A 22,027-nucleotide genomic window follows, 5' to 3' on the forward strand; every position below is an offset into this window, starting at 1 on the left:
TGCGCTACCCACTGATAAATGCTACTACTGCCAACCAGTAGTAGGAACAGCTACTGGCGACTTCATAGTACAGTGACTGGTAACTTGAAGCGATAAAATCTCTGTGTGTGAATATACTTTTACAAAAAAAAACAAAAAACATGTTTGCAATGCATTAAATATCTCACTTAGATAAGGATTCAGAGCTGTTTTCAGTAATTTGTAGAAGCACCATTAATATGTTCTCATGTTAATGAACATGGTCTTTCTTTGTCCCCCAAGCTTCATCTTTGACTCCCCTCTTCTACCAGCATGAAAAAAAACCCTGCTCTTGTTTTTTGTTGGGTTCCATGGAATCCCAGTCTTGCTGCATCCTGCTACAGTAACATTGCAACTCTATAATGAAAAATTCTAATGAAAAATCCAGGCTGATCAGCTACCAGCTGCCAAAACACAGGTTGCACTTTTTTTTTTATTTTTTAATTTTTTTAATTTTATATGATCTTCCAGCTATGTTATGACTAAATTGATAGATAAATGTTTGAGAATTGCCCCACTTTGTTATTTTCCTAAAGACAACTTATCTATAATGTTGAATTATTAGTAGTTTCCATCTACCAGTTTGACCTGCTTGACCTCTGTTTTGGTAGCTGGTAGTCAGACCAAGCTGGATTTTTCAGCTGAGGAGTCAGTTACTATAATACTTACTACACATTGTTTACTGTTAGACAGTATTGCCCTCCCTACCACTGGAGAATTTCATTTATCATTCAGTGTTTTCTCAATAGCATTAACGCTAGGTTAAGCAAAATTCAACATATCACTATATAAGCTGAAATGGCAGAAAAATGATAATGACAGTACTTTCTGGCTCAGAGGATATCATTATACAACAGAACAACATAGTAGATATAAGAAATGAAATAGAACTGTAATGAAACAAACCTGCCTTTACAGTATCCTCAACACTGCTGGGTCTTCTCATCATGTCAGGAAGATCCATTGTAGCACGAGGAATGGGTGAGATATACAATATTTACCAACGTGTCAATTTGTGTGTAATTGATTTTAACCTGTTATTTCTATAGTTTACTTTACAATAGGGATGTAACACAGTGCCACTATATATATCTGTATCCGTCAAGTGCTTCAAATATTCATGTTCGTATATGGATTTACACCAACAAGGTTTTTTTTTTTCAAAATAACGGTGTGCCAGGACTGATTTTTTAATTCCTACTCAAGGTGATAGTATTTCTGATAGTACCTGCCTGCGAATTTATTGGTTCTATTTTCTAAAATCTAAACAAACTAGTACCCTAATTAAAACCACTACTATCCTAACCAGGTTACTAAGGATGAATGAATGAGCACTGTAAATGTGCTGCTGTAAATGCATCACTCATGTTTATGTAAGTGAATGTGGGGTTTTCTTGGATCTTCATATATGACTGCTTGCCTGCATGAAAGTAAAAACCCCCCACTCTCATGACTTTTTTTCGTTGTATCCTGCAGGGTTCCCAGTCCCAGGCATACCTCTACATGTGATATGAAACTTTCAAACAAACAAACAAACAAACAAAAAATGGTGTGCACACTATTCATATTAGCATTTCTTTAGAATACATTATCTGTTCAATCCAAATAATGCATTTGTATTCAGTTACAGCACTATTTTACAGTAGTTAAAACATTAGTCATGTGTCATGTGTCATGTCCAGGTCTGCAACTCTCATGATCCTCAGCCACAACATCACCAAAGTCAAGATTCTATCCCCACTCAAAATCACTTTATTACTAATGACACCTAATAACCTGGATTCTCAGTGTTACTTTGCAAAATCTTGTGCCATTATTGTGCCTGTGTTATGTTTACTACTGGTTTAGCTTTGTCTAGTTTATGCTATTCACCTGCCTCAGGTATATGAGTATTGACTAATCCTTTGGCTCGTCTCCTCCAATGGTGTTTATAAAATCAGAAAACCTGCATCTGTGTCCATCTGTCCACTTTTTGACACACTGCTAATATTTACTTTCTCTGCTTACCCATGTAAAATTAATTCTGGTAGAATAGTGCTTTAGGAGCATATCTGAACTGGTTTGTCAGAGGCAATGATGGACAGTTGCATCATATTGCCAGAGGTGATCTGATGACAAGTAGACTTAAAAGTTTTGGTTTAAAGATTTGTCTGTGTCACAAACCACAACCTAGATTCAAAAATAGAGGTGATCTGATGTGATAGGATATGACAATAATAATGCTGCTTTGGGATGTTTTGTTCAGATGCCAAGCCAAGAAATTACGTTTTGGCCTTCTCTGTCTACATTACTTCTGGAAGGTTGGCCAAACCCAGCTATTAAACTGTGCTTGCCTAATCTATAACTGAAAATGTAATTAGCATAACAACACTATTGTCTCACGTCTCACCCTCCTGTATGACAGTTTTAAATTGACTTTGGGCATATATGTATTCTGAACACGAAAAGCCATGACATTGTCCAAGTACCAAATATTGTCTATATTCTGTATTATTCATAATGCATAAAATTTTAAACACCTATAAGAACTTAAGATTCTTGGTAATGCATAAAGGTATCAGAAACTTTATTTAATATGATGCCATTCTTGTGCAATAAAACCAATACATTTGATGTTAGACATATAGGTAGAGGTTCTGAGTTACTGGATTATTGCATTGAGGAGATATTGCATTCCTTTTTTTGTTTTGTTTTATTGATATTACATTTGAAATGTGTGGATATGCGATCTGAGTGTTAAAGGAGTCATATTATGCTTTTTAATGTTTTCCTTCTCCTTTAGTGTGTAATGTATCTGTCTGTGCATGTATAAGATATGCAAAGTTAAAAAGCTCATAGCCTCCCCCAAAGGGATTTATTCTAACTAACAGAGAACACTGCTCCAGACCTGTCCAAAATACCCAAAAAGTCCAGATATTACTTCCGCAAATGTCTACGTCACTATTTGCAATATTAGCATAATCCCGCCCAAAGGCAGCCACGAAGAAAGAAGGCGGGGCTTCAGTTAATTGTTTGACACCATTTCATGGAGAACTTGTGTATTTCATTGCAAAAGCAAAACCCCTTTGTTTGGCCTTCCAAAAACGGACGAAATTAGGAGTCTGTGGTTACTGTTTATTTATAACGCTGTTCCCAAGCAGTACAACCCAAAAGTTTGCTTGTGCACAGCAGGTTTTACGGAGGACAGCTTCTTGAGCCTGCAATAATGTACAGTATGCAACAAATGATGTGTTTTTTGAACATTAAAGCATGTTAACCTATTCTGTTACACCCACTAAACAAAATAACAAACTTTTAAAAAACGTTTAAAAAGCAAAATATGACCCCTTTAAGTCAAACCCTTGAGAAAGTGATTCGAAATCGAACCGAATTTGCAATAACCCAATTCAGCTAATTCATCCCAAGTTATTGAAATACTCAGTTAAAGTATTCAATGGGTTCTAGAGGTTAGAGTTAGAGTTAGTCTAGAGGTTAGAGTTTAATCTTACAAAAAATAACATTGCTGCAACATTACCCCACCCCAACAATCCACCAACTGCAGTGTTTTTGGGGGCTGTGAAAGGAGACTGAAGCATAAGGTTTACAAATATTTGTATGATATAGGGATGTAAACCTCAGGCTTCCACATGATACAATTTCAATTCTTAAGGCAACAATTTGTTATTTGACAGTATCACTGCATTTGATATGATATTACTATATATGATTCAATTTAGTAGCCTCTGATCAATATATAACCAACTTTGCTCAGAATCTGGGGTAAGCTTACTGTCAATTCACAAATGATAATGATACAGAGAAGGGCTATTTTAAGCATCAGAGTAATGGGTAAATCATCTTACCCAGCCTAATTAGACATCAGTTTAAAAAGCTGAATTATTTTTTACACACCATTTGTCTGGACATTTTTGATAACATTCCTTTGGCAATCAGTTATAAGCAATAATAATTGACAATCACTGCCTTTTAAATGATTGCTTTGATCCAAATCATCCAATTGTTTCACCCATACTACACTACCCACTTCCCCACCATGCTGGCCTATTCTAAAAAAAAACATCCCCTGTTTGCTTCAAAATGTTCTTGGAATGTCAGTCATATATAAATTAAATCTGGAAACGTAAGTGTTACTGTTAACTACAACTAAACGTGGTGCATCAACAGTGTAAAAAAGTATATAAAACAAACATATTTACAGATGCAGATAATCTGAGAGATTGACATTATTAGAATTATCAAAACATTATTAAACCATAATGTTAATATATATATATATATATATATATATATATATATATATATATATATATATATATATATATATATATATATATATATATATATATATTGCTAACCTAATCTTAAGGTAAGATGCTAAGAAGAAAATGAAAATAATTATAAGGAGAAAAATAGGTATGTGGTGTAGTAGGTTGGTGACTGTAAATAGAGTAACAGTTGGTAGGTGACACAAAATTGTACTGTTGCTTTCCAAAAATTAGTCCAGTGATTAAGGGTTAAGTTTTATTTGCATTGGTATTGTTATTATTTAACCTGTATTTTACTGAATTATTAATACAGTAAACTTTCCTTGGGATGATAATTAAGTATAAACATTCATGTCACTACATTTCCACTGTGGCTCAGTGACTATTTGAACTTTGGCTACATTAATACACTGGTTTAACATTTATGTGTATCTCCAGTTTATGAAAAACCCCAGAACCTGTATTCAATGAGATTTCTCTTGACGTCTGCTTCTCATCTCCAACTCTCCCACTAGAGGGTGGTAAACCAGCAAGCTTAAGGAAGAGTACTCAATCTGTAGTTCTGAGCAATTGAGATTTGTCTGTCTGAATGGAGAAAATGTTCCTGTCCTGTCCCATAATTTGAGAGTAAAAAGATTTGTATCTTTCATTTTGAAATATGCACTGATATTAGAGCAGGAGAGACGGACATTGCAGAGAGCAGTTTGTGGAATGTTGGGTGCCAAGCTTGGTTCTTTGACTCCTGCTTTGATCTAATCTGGGCTGTGTGCTCTCAGGCCAAGCCGTACTGCAAAAGAGCCAAGAGCAGGAGAGAAAGACACACACACACACACACACACACACACACACACACACACACACACACACACACACACACACACACACACACACACACACACAGAGAGAGGTCACACATTTGAAAATTGCTACTGACAGAAATTGGGGATAGGCAGAGAGAATGACACAGTTTTAAGCTCTAAGGGTGATAGTGAGAGAGAGAGAGAGAGAGAGAGAGAGAGAGAGAGAGAGAGAGAAGGAATTGGATACATGCAGATTTGTACACTGGATTACATGCCTAGGGCGAATAAATTTAAGATGGTGGCATGTGAATGCAATTTAAAAGTGAGGAGAAGATTATAAGGTTCAGGAACACTGTATGACAGTTAGTCTTGGTTGGTACCAGCCTCACTTGTTTGGTTAAAGGTCATGTCTCTTCAGCTACAACTTCTTGACCGGTTGTAAATTATGCAATTTTAAAACGTTTTTATTTTTGATGGATACAATTACTTTTTGGTAAATAAAAATTACGACTAAGCACTAGATACACACAGTGGTATCCGTCAAAATTAGTATCAGTACTAGTAAAGTACAATAAAAGCTGAAAAGACATTTAAGGCAATCAGTTTTGTTTAAAACTAATAACATTTAACCATTTTCTGACATTGGAATTGATATTATAATAAAAAAGTATCTCTATTGCTGAATGTCTCATTTCTGTTTACCTTACATTACATAAGACATACTGACAAAGTATTCAGTTCATTCATTGATGAATCATTCTATCACTCTGTTTAATAATAGAGTAATTTCTTCACTTAGTCGACTTTCAGAATTTATCCTACACTCCACTCTCCTCTCGTGATTAAATGTGTGGAGAATGTATGACACATAGCACCAGCCAGGGAGAAATTAACCCTCTTTTTGTCTTTTCATTATTAACAGTGTTTGCAAAGTCAACCTATATAAAGATTCATTCATTCATCTTAAGCTTTTTCCTGGTGAGGGTCAGAGTCTATTCTGAGTTTATCACGAGGAAGTTAATACACCATGGATGGGACACCAGTCTGTGGCAGTTCACCATGCGCACACACATTCATACCCAAGGGTAATTTAGAGTAAAATTGGCTATATTTCTGTTCTCTGTCAAGGTCTCCTGTATATGATGCTAATTATCCAATTAGCCAGAAATCTACTTCTGCTGTAATCATAAAGACTTTCTTTTCCTAATATGCTCATACTGAACATACTTTCAACACATTTTGTACTATTTAACTTTATAGTATACAGTTGTAAAATAGTAATGATTTATAATCCCACTATTACCCAAAAGAGGATGAATTCGCTTTTGAGACTGGTTCCTCTAGAGGGTTTTTCCTCAAGTTGTCTCAGGGAGTTTTACCTTACCACTGTCACGCTAGGGATTTAGATCTACATACAGCATTATACAGCCAGTAACCTGATCCCAGGATTGCCAGGCAATGCCAAACTGCTGCAGAATCATGCAGCTTATAAAGATGTTATAGTTGCAAAATGTCAAGCAACTAATTATGACTTGTTGCTAGAGTAACATACAAATTTTTAAAGTAATGTAATGCAATCATGAATAAATATTAGTAACATTTACTTAAAGAAAGTGCTTGTACACAAAACCTGACATGAACCTGCATAAACATTGATCAAATCTTAGTCCAACAGGTGTCAGCTGACATAAATACTGCTTTAGTTATTTTCGATGTGAAGCTGACATAACACCTGAGACAAGTGGCAGATTTATTGTATGTTGGCATACAATAAATGCTTAAGTTGCTGACTTTGCGCTGACATTACAACTATAATAACTGGCACGGGCAGCTGTGGCTCAGTTAGTAGAGCGGGTTGTCCACTAATTGTAGGGTTGGCGGTTTGATTCCCGGCCCATGTGACTCCACATGCCGAAGTGTCCTTGGGCAAGACACTGAACCCCAAGTTGCTCCCGATGGCAAGTTAGCGCTTTGCATGGCAGCTCTGCTACCATTGGTGTGTGAGTGTGTGTGTGAATGAGACATAGTGTAAAGCACTTTGGATAAAAGTGCTGTATAAGTGCAGACCACTAATAACTGTAGCTCAGTGCACATCTGCTATCTTAGAGTAACATAATGGTGACGATATGTGAAACGTCAAAAGCAACCTCACTCTAATTTAGAGATATGGAAAATATTCATAACTGTCATCACATGTCATTGTATTGATGTAAGTATTCATAAAAATTTTATGAGCAGAATTATACCTCACTTGGCAAGCGATGCCGTATCATAACAATTATCGCTCTGACATATCACTTCTGCACTGAGCTACAGTCAGTTATCTTGACAATATAACATAAGCTAGCCCAGAAAGTGTCCTAACACAACTTTATGTCAACACACATCTATTTTACTTGATTCCAAATTGATCAAATCAGACTTTATGATAGCGGACACCTGCTGGAATAAGCCTTTATGAATGTATATGTAGGTTTATGCCAGTTATCCCGAAAGACCTACAAAGGTGTCATGTAGCCTATAAACACTATCTTTAAGTGAAACATTACCTTTAAACAATCCAATGGAAATATATATCCATCCATCCACTCATTTTGTGTACCGCTTATCCTACACAAGGTCGCGGGGGAGCTTGGAGCCTATCCCAGGGAGTTCAGGGCACAAGGCTGGGGACACCCTGGACAGGGTGCCAACCCACCACAGGGCACACACATTCACACACTACGGACAATTTGGAAATGCCAATCAGCCAACAACACATGTCTTTGGACTGGGGGAGGAAACTGGAGTACCCAGAGGAAAATCCCCTGAAGCATGGGGAGAACATGCTAGGTGGAGGCAGGATTCGAACCCCCAACCCCAGAGATGTGAGAAAAATGCTAACCACTAAACCACCATGCCCCCCAATGGAAATATTAATAATAGAATTACTTGTATTAACAACGACTTTCATTCATTCCTTTATTCCTTCATCTTAGTAAACACTTTATCCTGGTCAGGGTAACAATGGATTGGGAGCCTAACACGTGAACACTGGGTGTGATGTGGAGACACACCCTGGATGGGACACCAGTTCATAACAAGGCATTACGCACACACTGATTTGCACCTAGGGTGAATTCAGAGTTAGCAATCTACCTACTGGCATGTGCTTGGAAGTTGGGAGGAAACCAAAGAACCCAAAATAATGCTTTGTGGACATTTGAGAGCATGCAAAACTCCTTATAGAGTTCAGGGGATGAGCTCAAGGGACCCTGGAACTGTGACATGGCAATATTACCTGCTGCATCAACATGGCGCCCAACAACCTTAACAACCGCATAGTCATAGATAAAACAATATTTTTGATGGGGCAACTTTCTACATGTGTTTGCATGGACATTGAACCAAGCCTGTGGGAAAAAAACAGGATCAGACATTCTTCACTTTAGAAAGTTCTTCTCATTTAATTTTAAAGCTGGTATAAGTATATGAGCGTTAAGCTTGGCCTCTCTGTCACACTTGATAAGGTGATACCACTAGGCCATGGGCCATGACAGGAAGGGGATTATGGTGGATTATGCAGTGTCTGGCCCTTAACACATGGTAAATTTGGTCAGCATGATAAGATTAATCTCACTTCCACTCAATCTGAAACTAAAGCAACAGGATCTCTTTAACCACTTGCTTTGGATTCTGATAGATATACATACCCTACGTTCATCTTTGATCTGAATTATGATTATATATTTTCAGACACACAATGTCAGTTTAACACAGTTTAACAGTACTGGGGTTATAGAAGAGTAAGAAGGATAAATAGGTATAAATAAGATCAGTGTGAAAACCTTGTTGAAAACTATTTTGGCTTGCATAAGTATTCATCCCCTTGGCCTCTTAGTTGCTTGTCTAACTTGTGCCCTCATGACCTGGTCAATGTCTTTTGGTGGACGTCTTCTTCTAGGTCACAGGTGTGTCAAATTCTTTACATTTTTAATGGACACATCAAACATAAGAATGGGGAAAATGTGATCTCATTGACTTTGAACATGCCATCTAGAATTTATATAAAATGGTAAACTCACAGGAGTCAGACTTAACAGAAAAGCCGCGGTAACAAACAACTACTCTTTACAATTGTGCTGAGCAGAAAAGCAACTCAGAATGCAGGGCATGTCAAACCTGGGCTAGATGGGCTACAATAGTAGAAGACCACAATGGATTTCACTCCTGTCAGCCAAGAGCAGGAATCTGAGGCTACAGTGGCCACAGATTTTTTCCAATCCTCCACTGTCCAGTTTCTGTGTCAGTAATTGCATGGATAAGCAAGGGTACAGGTGTTCCTAATAAAGCAGACAGTGAATGTATAAACCCAGTTATGGTTGTAACACTACAAAATGTGGAGAAGGGTTGTGAATACTTATGCAGTGCATTGCATATAGAAGCCTTAAACGAGATTAACACTACAGCTGGATAATTCTGACAACACAAATTTCTTGGCACCATAAAACAGTCCATGACCTTTTCATTTTGGAAGATTAGGTCGGACTGGCCTATAAAATTGAGACAAAAAAGGAGAGGAGGCATAGAACCCCATGTTTGCTGTTTAGTGAAAAATGAGATTTTATTTCATGGTGTCCACCATCTGTTGAGCTGTGCTGTTACAGAGTGATGGCTGCGAGTGCAGCTGCTGTCCACCGACAGGGCACAGGGCGAATGCCCCAGTCTGCACGTGCCTGTCTAAAAATATCTCCTCTCCAAGCCACTAATGGCCTCTCATATATTCATTGGATGAAGAACAGAGATGGAAAGGTTGTTGATAAATAAAAAACTGACTACAAAACAAAAGAAGGCTGAGGTTACAACGTGTTATAAAAAACACCCCATTATAACTCTTCAGTGACTTTTTTCTCCTTTTGTCCTCTGTTGGAGGAATAAAGAGCTCTAAGAGTTCTGATCAATATCCAGATATATTAAATGATATGTTTTATTAAATAATGATAAGGCTAATATTTGAATAGGAATATGTTAATACTAATAAATAAATCCATACTGAAGGGGTTTTACAGTTAATTGTGGCCCTGACTGCAAAACATTCGAGAACCTCTGATATATAGGATGCTGTATATTCTTACATTTAAGTTAAAAACGTTTTATTTATTAAATGTAGACCTTTGCAACTTGCAAAATAGATATTGTGTGAATTTGGTTTATGATTTTATGATGATAAATTATATGATCATATGTAATGGTATGGATATACAGTGATTATACTAAACTATACTAAATGTTTATTATAGTAAACATTGTAGGAAGCAATAAAACTTATAAAAAAGCAAGCTATTTGGTATTCAACCTGTGTGTTGGAGGTTTAGAAAAAAAAAATGAAACAAATTTGTCTGCATGAATATGAGTTGAAAATGGTATACTGTATTATAATATGGCTCCTGGGTAGCACAAGAAACATAAAAACTAGCAACGTATCAGTGACTCATTTGAAATGTTAGAGTTTATGAAAAAAATTACAATATTACCAGTGATTCTGTCTGTATATGGATACGGTACTATTTTCACCTTCTGTGATTTTTAGAGTGTGATGTGTTGGTCTGTTTGTTTTATTATGTAATTATAAATTAATTAATTTTCAAATAAATTTGCATACTAAATCTTTAAATAATAATAATAAAAAAAACGGAATGGTGTATTGGCTGTATTTCTGTGCTCTGTCAAGTTCTTTTGTCTATGATGCTAATTATACAATTAGTCAGCAAGCTATTAGCTAGCCACTGGACAGTTTTTTAAGTCACTGTCCCTGGTAAGAAATCATATTGTTCCCACTGAGGCAAAAACTCTCTTATCTTTTTTCCCGCTTCTTTTCCCTGCAGGCAGTAGGCGAGTGAGATGGGCGTTCGTCTAGGCCACCTGAGCGATGCTCTCTGGCCGCCACTGCTGTTGTTGCTGTTTCTCTGTGCCTGGCACTGCTGCTGGGGCCGGCCATTTACGATGCCTGATCCGACTGTGAATGTAGCGGTGGTGTTCAGTGGCTCTGCCTACCAGGTGGAGATTAAAGGACGCCTGAGCCGGGAGAACTTCCTGGACCTGCCTCTGGAAGTGAACCCCATCACAGTGCTGGTGAATGACAGCAATCCTCGGGCACTGTTGACACGCATCTGTGACACACTGGCTGCTAATCGCGTGCATGGCGTGGTCTTCGAGGACAACATCGGCTCTGAGGCTGTGACACAGATCCTGGACTTCATCTCGACGCAGACTTCCGTGCCAATTGTAGGCATCAGTGGAGGCTCTGCTGTCGTCTTGCCATACAAGGTCAGAATTGGGTGCGGATTCCACTGTGCATTTGGTACTGTGTCAGATGTGTATAAGTCAGATTTCTGAGAAAGAGGCCCCAGTGTTCACATGGTGCACATTGTAACAAAGGTTATTTCAAAAATATCTTCTTTTTTGAATTAGACGTGAAAATCCAAGCCCCTGGAAACCCAAGAAAACACTGCATGCTTTGTAAATTCTGACTCTAACTGTAAATTCTCCTCAAACGCAACTACATAAATTACGGTCACAGCTAGAGATGTGTGTTTTTTTTTTTTTTTTAAATCCAGTCTGTGCGGTTATATACTTGCGGATTTAATTGGTGCTATTTCCCAAAATACAATCATACTAGTTCCCTAAATTAACCCACCACAACCCTGACCAGGCTGTTACTAAGGATGCTGCCACATGCTTATGGTGCACATTCTTTGTCTCAAAAGTTTCATATTTTGCTGTTTTTACACTTTAATTTAATTTTTTTATTTAATTAATTTTTTTTGTTGCATTCCATGGCATCCCTGTCTTGACACCTCTACAGTAGTCTCAACTAGATGTAATATGAACCTTTCTGCCAAGCTTTCAAAAATAGAAAAACCCAAATATTTGTATCTGTATTTGTATCTGTTTAGAACTAATTTTGTGTTCATTCCTAATAATGTAATCATACTCATTTATATCCCTAATACAAGCCAAATATAAACACAAAATACCAAGATGTCCGTGGCTCCCAGTGAGGCAAGCAGAATGTCCAATTTGAGAAAACCCTCCATCCAGCACATTGCTGGGGTAATTAGAATGATAATTAACAGAGTCAGGACTGTCGTAATCGTTAACATCCTCAGTTGATGGGCCCATCTTTGGTGACTTTTGGCACTGAGATTAGGACTCACACAGATACAGATAAATGCCCTCTGATGTTTCTCACTATGTGTACTTGCACAAATAATTTACACAAATGAGGTGCATCATATGCTAACAGCAAGACTGTAATCCTATCATTTACATCAGTCAGATAACTCAGATATGGGGACAAATTAAGAACTACAAATTCCACTATGACTACCTTATAACATCTGTACATAATAGGAATGCCAAAAAAAAAAAGAAAAGAAAATTAATACTTGGCCATTGAGGAGCTCCTAATGAGAACTTCAGCTCCCTTCATACTTTATAGTACTACATATATTCAGTTTCCGTCCCACAGAAGCACTACTAAGAGAAAAGTGATTGCACACCAGCTTACAATTCATTTTAAATGTCAAAAATGATCAGAAAAAGGAGACATTTGTAAAACAGACCAATGTGGAATTGTCTTCAGCACCCCACAGGATGGAAAATTATGAGTTTCTTGTAGGTCTCAGCTTCAGGGCCAGATTTTAATTACAATCAAATAAGTACACTCACAGATTACATTCCTCTGAGTGGTAATGCATGTCCCTGTGGAATATGAGCAGTCAGCGTGAAACACAGCGACTCTACCAGCTCCACATGGAGCAGAAAATGAAAATGCTCGCTAGTCTACACATTATATGATGCCTTCCATACTGATAACTGTAAACATGCTGCACATGCATACTGATAACTGTGAACATGCAAACACAAATGCAGCATGATTTTTAGGCCCGTCTGTTAAACTAAGGTCCAGGTATTATATCTGTGTATCAGATGATTTTTATTCAATCAAAACAATCCAAGGACAGTATAATATAAGCAATATGACAATTGTCATTCAAAGCTCAGTTTTATGAGAAGGGAAATATATGTAATAGGATTAAGATAAGATAAGATAAGATAAGATAAGATAAGATAAATAACAAACTTTGGGGAATACAAATATGTTTTGTACTGGACAGATTTAAATGGGTATAAGGTATGTAAAAGGTTTAGAGTGTGAGAAGAATTCATAATTCGACTGATTTGTTGGACAATAACCGATAAATATCCAGACATGGGAGTAAGTGGAAATTGGACATTATGGTCTCCACAACTTCATTAGATCCTAACAGCTGCTCGGGTAATAACACTCTCCCCACTCTCCTCCATATGTTACTCAGGTTTACACCCCTGTCCAATAGCTAAATGGATTTTGGAGATTTGAAAGGGAATTTGGGCATCTGTGAGGTTTCTCTGAGGGTATGAAGTGTCATTTGCAGTGTTATGTCCCTCCCTGAGGTCATTTGCCCTATAATTATCCAATTCTTACAGCCACAATAGTTAATAACCTTACAAATTATAAATAAATAATTATCCCTTTGTTATGTAAAGGGGCATTGTCTCTAATTGTGTTGTGCCACTGTATCCGGTCCCTTAAAAGAAGCACTCTCTGGGTTTGAATCCCAGCGGTGTCACATGCCCTCTATGTTTCTCTTGTCACTAGTCAGAACAGTGGGTTACTGTATGAGACAGCAGAACAGATTATGTGATATATAACAAAAACAAAATAGTTTTGGTGAGAAATAAGCTGATTATAAAACTGAAGGGGGTGACTAAAGTTACTAAGTAACCTAAGTAAGGGAATGTCACATTAAAAAAAAAAAATTATTTCCAAATCACAGATATGATCTTCTATATAGGGGCAGAATCAATACCACGTCTGGTAAATATATCAACAACAACTCAATCTGAAGGTGTGCATCAAATTAACACTTTATATTAAGTCTTCTTAACTGACATTAATGAACATGTTAGTTAGCATGTACAAACCATGACTTTCAGCACTAATACATCATATCATTAAAAAAAGCTATATTAATTGATGATTTAATATAGATTATCCATCCATCAGTGATGTCCAGTAGTAAAATAAAAGAATGATACGTTTAAAACAAAATTGTAAAAAATTTATAGTTACAATTATTGTTATGTAACATAAGTGAGAAGAGTAAATTTCTGTTATCATATATGTTATATGAGCTATAAACAATCTTTATTCACCAGCCTCTCTTTTTTCTCTCTTGCTTGAATTAAATAAGACAAAAGTCTATCATGTGCCAGAAAATTTACTGAAATTTACATAAATGTCTCCCAAGAGAAACATCACATTATCAAATAAATAAATTTGTATATATTCCTCCAGACTCTAGGACCTTGATTTCCAAATAAAATGCAAAATATACTTTCATGTTCCCCATGATTGTGGTTGTGTGTACTGAACCAGACTGAGAGATTAGACGCTCAGGAAACCTTTGCAGGTGTTTTGAGTTAATTAGCTGATTAGAGCTCTTCTCAGGTCAACATTTATATATTATAAATTATTTATTCTAATATTTTGAGATACTGGGTTTTGATTTCCATGAGCTGTTAGTCATAATCATCAAAATTAAAACAAAAAAACGGTTAAAATATTTCACTTTATGTGTAATGAATCTAGGATATATGAAAGTTACACTTTCTGAATTAAATTACGGAAAAAAATTAACTTTTCCACAATATTCAAATTTTTTGAGGTGCACCTTTATACACACACACACACACACACACACACACACACACACACACACACACACACACACACACACACACACACACTTTATTATTACATTAATAAACAGTAATATTGTTTGAAAAGTGCAGAAGTGATATATACTTAATGCTTAATACAGGCATTTACTTACTTTTGCAATTTGCTAACAATATTATGGCTTATTAATGTGTATTAACAACATTATTAATAATGTTAATGTGAACTAATGCAGTAAGAACATTACGTAAAATGAATATAAAGTGTTAGCCAAAATAACATTAGTCACATTCAAATTCAACTGGTACTGTGTTCTACTGTGAAGGCTTATTAATTATTATAGTTTCTGTAAATAGAGCATTGCTGCCTGCGGCTTTGTTGTATATATTTTGCTGCCAGATTGGTTGTTTTTGATTTGTGATTACTGCTGACACGTTACCTGGGCTTCTAGGCTTGGTGTGTTGGTGGTTTATGAAATGTAGCCAGCCATGTCAATCCTGTAAAGTCCTAGTGAAGGCTGCTGCATAGTCAGAAATAAAATAATTTGGGTGACTTATTGTATATTCTCAGGAGATGATGTTATCTGACCTGTCACCTGAGTTTTACTTAACTGTCATCACAGCCTAAAAAGTCTACAAATTTTTAAAAGTTGACAGTTAAAATGACTGTCATACATTTTAAAAAACACTGGGTTAAAAACAAGCCAAATTGGGTTATTTTTAGCTCAATGGCTGGGTAAATATAGGACAGAACACAGTTTGAGCTAAACTAACCCATCAAGTTGGGTTGTTAATTTTGACCCAGTAAATGGGTTGTTTTTCAAGCCAAAGGACGGTTTAATTTTTACAAAAACGCTATGTTAATTTTATTTCATAAATGGGTTACTACTTTCACGGTTATTTTTACCCTCAAATATACATTATAAACAAATATGTCAACATGGTATCTCCTTTATTTATACACAAGAAGGTGTTCAGAAATGTATGGCTAGAGCTGCTAAAGTGGTGTTTATATATATATATATATATATATATATATATATATATATATATATATATATATATATATATATATATATATACACTTTGAAGTAAATGACTCAAATAAGACATATATTTAAGACGAAAATGTCAGATTTTGATCAAAGAGATGTTTAAAATATATTAAAAAAAAAAAAAACCTGAGTAACCAACTTATGATCTAGTGGGCATTACAAACAAGTAAGCCAAATTTAATGTCATGCAAACTAGACTGATATCGCACATTTTTGGTTTTTATATATATATATATATATATATATATATATATATATATATATATATATATATATATATATATATACACATTCATATATACATATACACACATTTTTTTGTACTAGTGTACAGTAATAGTTTTATAGATAAATATATTGATATGTACCTTCACTCTTAAAACAGAGCTCAGTTTAAACATTTGATATGTCTTCTATAACATGTGGGTTTATGAGATTTGCAAAACATTGTGTTCTGTTTTTATTTACATTTTATACAGCGTCCCAACTTTTTTGGAATTGGGGTTGTAATTTTTTACACACCTGCATGTCTAGTTAAGGAAAACACATTTTGTGCTACTTTTAACACCATCAGTGTGTTAGTACACTTAACACATGCTGTGTGTTAAACATTTCCACACAAAGATGTGTTAAAAATAACACCCAATAACACAGATGTGTTGTTTATACTTTTTACTGTACAATTACCCTAAAATGCTATTTATTTATAAAATGCTAAAATTCAACTAAAATGCTCACATAATAAACAAACAATTGCATGAATTTCAGGTGAAATTCATTAAAATCATTTAAACATTTGACAGATGTAAGAATTGGAGTTGATGCATCTTCTTACAAATCTCTCTGCTATCTGGGAAGACAGGAGTCCCACTCCCTTCCATGTGAAAAGCTGTAATAGAGCAAAAAGAGTGTTGGTTAGTTGTTAGCTACAAAATATGAACAAATTCCTTTGGGCTTTAACTGAGAAATTGCGTTACAGAATACCAAATTGTGTAATTTTGGAAATCTGACCTCAAATCTCCTAATGAACAAAATGGCACTGTAGCCTCACCAGGAAATGCTAACTTGCGAATATTTATTTTCCAGCCTTTAGCACCTCAACGGCAATTTTTGCAAAACCTTATTACGTCAACCAACATTACAGAGATAGTGGAAAGCATTACAACCTAAACCCCATCCTCTCTTTTTGTCACGATAACCTTGTGAAGAACTTGTGCCCTCGACATTACTGAGCTAGCTAAGTTCTGTTAGTCACTGACTGTCTGCACCTGTTAACCAGCATTAACATTCACCAAATACATGAAGAATCACGGCTCTAACCCATCCTCCTAATGCTAATTACTAAAGCTTGCCTTGTCCAAAACACCTGCTAAATGTAGTTAACATTAACCCACTCTCTGCATTACATCATAGTGAACAGCTGTAATGCTAGGTTATCGCTAACTCTCAAAAAGGTAATGGGAATGTCTAACATTACAGTACATGATATTCACTTTGATATAATTGAAGTTAATATCACTCACTGAGTTACTGTTTTCCAGTGAATACATTTTCGAGAGCTCCCTGCTTAAATATCACAAACTCGGCCAGGCTTTTTCAGCAGCATTAACACTAAATAGTGATGAAAGCTAACTTACCTGTGTTCATTTTGGTTTCCTCACCTCAAAAACCACTACGTTCACCTGAGACGAATTCCAACTGAGTTGATTTGTCCCAAGGAGCTGGTGAAGCGTCGGGGTGGGGGTGGGGTGCATTGATTGAACTGTCAGTGAAAATGACCCAGCCATTCACCCAGCGGTTGGGTTACACAAAACCACCCAAAAACTACCCAAGACTGAAAAAACAACCCATTTAAATACCCAAAAGGCTCAACCCAGTGTTTGAGAAGAAAAAATAACCCAGCATTTTTAGAGTGTAATAATTACATAATTATTCAAACAATGAATCACATGACTGACCTGGCAGAACTTTGAAATACGACTTCACTCATGCTGTGCTGACGGCACACAGTTTACACTGTATTGAGCTGGCAGAGATAGACGGAGTTTGTAAGTGTTTGAGCAACCAAGGTCGGTGTTCAAAGATACAGCTTATGTGGCACAGCCTTCATTAATGCCTGCCATGGCAGAGCCTCATGGCACCATGACAGTTCTCTCAGGTTCAGGCTGATTAAATACCCTTTCTCACAGAGTGCCACCCTGCTGCCCAGCCTGCCAAAGGAAGAGGAGAATACACAATAAAATCCATTCTGATTTGTGACAAACAGTAACCTTGACTTTATAAATAAATTTCACTTAGTCCTATAATTGGTATAATTTAGCTTGCAAATTGTGTGCAAGTACATCATGAACCAATCAATGAATTTCCTTCACTTCAGTTGTCGTCATAGCACTTCTGTAGACTCATCTCGATTCTACTGTATCGTAGGACATCCTTCTACAAGGATTTATTCTGAATATTTATGAATCAATATTGGATGAGTCGGTATGAGTAATGCATATGTGCAATATCTCCTTTTTTTAATTTAAGCAATACAGCAAGAGCAAGATTGCTGTTGTATTGAATATCGTCACAGATGCGATTAACCTTTCTGCGTGGGGCTCATTATTTATTTATAATATTATTTATAAATGTTGTTACGTTAATGACATTTCTTACTCTGTTTTCTCTGTTGTTATATTTCCTTGCCCAAATTATCTGCCTTTCTGTGCTTGTCATTCCCTTTGACAAAGGCATGGCTTTTGTTTGCCAGTCCCAGTAAAGTAGGCGTTCCCTTTTATTGGTAAAAGTACTTCTTTTTTTTTTTTTTGCACAATACTAAAGCACTCTATCATATTGTATTGTATGACATCAGTGATTGAAAAAGATTGTATTGAATCTTTGGGTGCGTCAAACTTATCTTACCTTCAATGGAATGTTGGTCACCTTTTAATATGTACACTGTATTGTCTTCAGAAGATAAAATTCTCATCCATATAGGAAAGACATGAATGTGTATGCAAAAAGCTCGAGTGAACACTAGTGGTTAAGGACTCCAGTGTGACAGGCTGTTACAGATTGTAGGCGGAGACAGATGCAAGTGCAGATAAAGATTTTAATAACCAAAACAAACACAAAAAGAAGCTATGAACACGCAGCAAAACACTTCAGAAGAGCATAAACAACATAAAGACAAGAACAGAAACAACGGCATGGTGAGACAATTAAAGCAAGACAAAAGTGCAGTGCAAACCGTGGCTATATATATAAGCATAGTGCTTGTTAACTTGAATATGATTCAGGTGCAGGTGGTCATGTGACTGTGATGTAGTGCAGTGGCTGCTGGGAGCTGTAGTCCAGAGTGGCCTCTGGGCTATCCATGACACAAGCTAAAAGAAACTCACAGTCTTATAGTTGCTGCAAAACCTTAACTACTGGCTAACTGAGTAATCACACACTATATATTTACAGTCCTGGCAGTACCGTATGGTACTATAAATATGTGTTCATTTTCTGGCAACTGTTTCCAAAAACATTCTGTTTCACTGTAATAGTTAGATTTTACAATTTTCTCCCAAAATTGGTTTTGGCTATTCCACACCCACCAGCCAGTTCTACCACATCTATCATGTATCATATGACAGCTACTAACCGTGGAGGGTGAAGGCTTCATGTGAAGCCACCCAGCTGAAATTTTTCAAACTGCTGCTTTTGCTGTGTCACAGGGTAGCGTAACACACTATCTGCTATCTGTCCTCTTCCACTTACATGAGCTCAGAGAGGCCCAAGGTTGGCTAGTTTCACGGTGATTGACAAAGAAGAGAGAGTATGCCATCCCACCCACTCAAAGAATACAGACAATTTTGCTTCCTTGGGTCCCAGTTATGGATGGGTGTGGCATAGTCGAGAATCAAACTTACAATCTCTTGGCGAAAATTATGTTACTACTACTACTACTACTACTACTACTACTACTACTATGTGTTAATGTTATTTACATTGATGCATTTACATGTTATCAAGTCACAGCAAACCAGCGACCCCAGTTTCCAGAATGCACCACAAACTACAAACATGGCTGACAATGACTTCATCTCCCAAATAATAACACAGACACGTCCATCTTCTCCTGAATACTCATTAGACACACCTGTTCCCAGTCACACTCACACTTTAAAAGAGACTGATCACGTGCTACACATTTGTAACGTAAACGCTTAGTTGCTCTAGTCTCTGCCATTAAAATGGTAAATAGCACTTTTTTAACCTTAGGGGTTCTACAAAGTGCTTTACACTGGTTCTCATTCACCCAGTCACACACCAATGGTAGCAGAGCTGCCATGCAAGGCATTAACTTGCCATCAGGAGCAACTTGGGGTTCAGTGTCTTGCCCAAGGACACCTCGGTATGTGGAGTCATGTGGGCCAGGAATCGGACCACCAACCCTACGATTAGTGGACAACCCGCTCTACCACCTGAGCCACAGCTGCCCCTGGTCATTACCAAGTCGTTCTATTGTGTTGATTATACTGGTTTTGATTCTGCTTTGCTCTTGACTGTATTTGCCTGATCGTTTGACCCTTGCCTGTCTTTGCCTGGGCTTTAATATCTCATTAATGCTGCAATACCTACATTTGCTTCCATCTCCGCTTCCATTACATGACACATGTCTTCTGACTTAAATTGACAGGACATGGACCAATGTTTGTTTGATACATTTTCAACAGGGAAAGTTATTATTTAATAATACTTATGAAAAAAAAAAAGAATTAGAGATCTAACAGAAAAAAGTTTGTCTGCTAAGCTAGCTAACTCCATAAAACATTAAATACTGTGAACACTGTTAAGAGAGTGGCTAGCTAACTTAGCTTCATTATTCTGAAGAGCACTCCTAATGTAAACCCCACATTAAAAAGAACACATTTCAATTTTTGAATTTTTAGTTAGTTTCAACAACTTACTGACAAAGACTTTTGAAATCACATAGAGAGCCTTAATGTTGGTGCTTAGCTGTTCCTAAATGAAATGAATTTTAAGTGTAGAAGATGTCCTTGTGGCTTTAATTCCCAGTGTGCATAGCAGTTTCCACTATTTTACTGTAAACATCCTCAACGCTAAATTGTATGAGGGTGAGTCAGATGAAAACCTTGGAAGTGAGCCATAAATCAGGAGTGAATCGATAGTTGTTTTCTAGAGGAATCCAGACACTTATTAAGTGCTGGAACACTGACAAAGGAAATGGAGATTACATAGAAAAATGTTTTTAGAAATGTTTTTAAAAAAATAAGTTTTTCATTTGATTCACCCTTGTATAGTGTGTAACAAGAAAATAATGTAAAGAAATGATATATAATTTTATTGATAAAGGCAGTGAAATGAAATGAAATTCCAAATAAATTCTCAAATTACACTGCATCAGGTTGATCAATTACTTAAATTAGTTACAAAATATCACCAAATCTAGCTCATGAAATCATTAAGGATGCTTGAGGTGTTGGTTCAGTCAATAGCAGATAATCAGAATTAACACTGTGAAGCTGTATTCATCTTATATCTTATTTGTGTTGTTCTAAAGTCATGTTTTCAGTGTCCTCACAGGTATCACTGATTAGATGGCATGCAGGAAGCCATGTTAGTCTGACAACATTGCCATTTCTGAGACCTGCCCCGGTAAATAGAAGCTGAGCAAAATTAGCCCACGAACCCATTTTATCCTGGGGATATTTTGCTCAATTACTATGCTGATTAGGGCAATTACAATATGCCGTCATTGCCAGGTTTAATCTCCTGCTTAGCTGAAGGGAAAGTAAGAAGAGTCATCTGTTGTCTCTTAAGAGAATGCAACACATGAAGCTTCATACAGTGTTCTTAAAAATATGTTTTTTTAAAATTATTTGTACATTGCAGTTCAGTTTAGTGAGGAAACATTAGAACATTACTGTTCTGTCTATCGGATCTAATCAGAGCAAGTGTGCATACGTCTGCTCTGAAATGAGAATGAATCAAAGCACATTCTCTATTGCCAGGCCATCATGGATTGATGCATTACTCATGCCACTGGCTGCACTGACAGGGAATAAATCAATGATAGTAATAATTTTTGAGAAGCAGGCACTGGGGATATCAACATAGAGGATAGGGCAGT

The 22,027-nt window shown here is 36.5% G+C and overlaps 1 protein-coding gene across 1 annotated transcript in view; it reads left to right on the forward strand.

Annotated features, from left to right (window-relative positions):
• Positions 1 to 22,027, forward strand: part of grin2ca (glutamate receptor, ionotropic, N-methyl D-aspartate 2Ca) — a 68,548-nt gene that overhangs the window by 13,655 nt on the left and 32,866 nt on the right. The window contains exon 3 of the mRNA XM_017485240.3: positions 10,948 to 11,389. Coding sequence (XP_017340729.1) covers positions 10,964 to 11,389 — 426 coding nt within the window. The 5' untranslated portion in view covers positions 10,948 to 10,963. The remainder of the gene's footprint in view (positions 1 to 10,947; positions 11,390 to 22,027) is intronic.

Source organism: Ictalurus punctatus, chromosome 2, assembly GCF_001660625.3.
Source record: "Ictalurus punctatus breed USDA103 chromosome 2, Coco_2.0, whole genome shotgun sequence".
Classification (NCBI taxonomy): domain Eukaryota; kingdom Metazoa; phylum Chordata; class Actinopteri; order Siluriformes; family Ictaluridae; genus Ictalurus; species Ictalurus punctatus.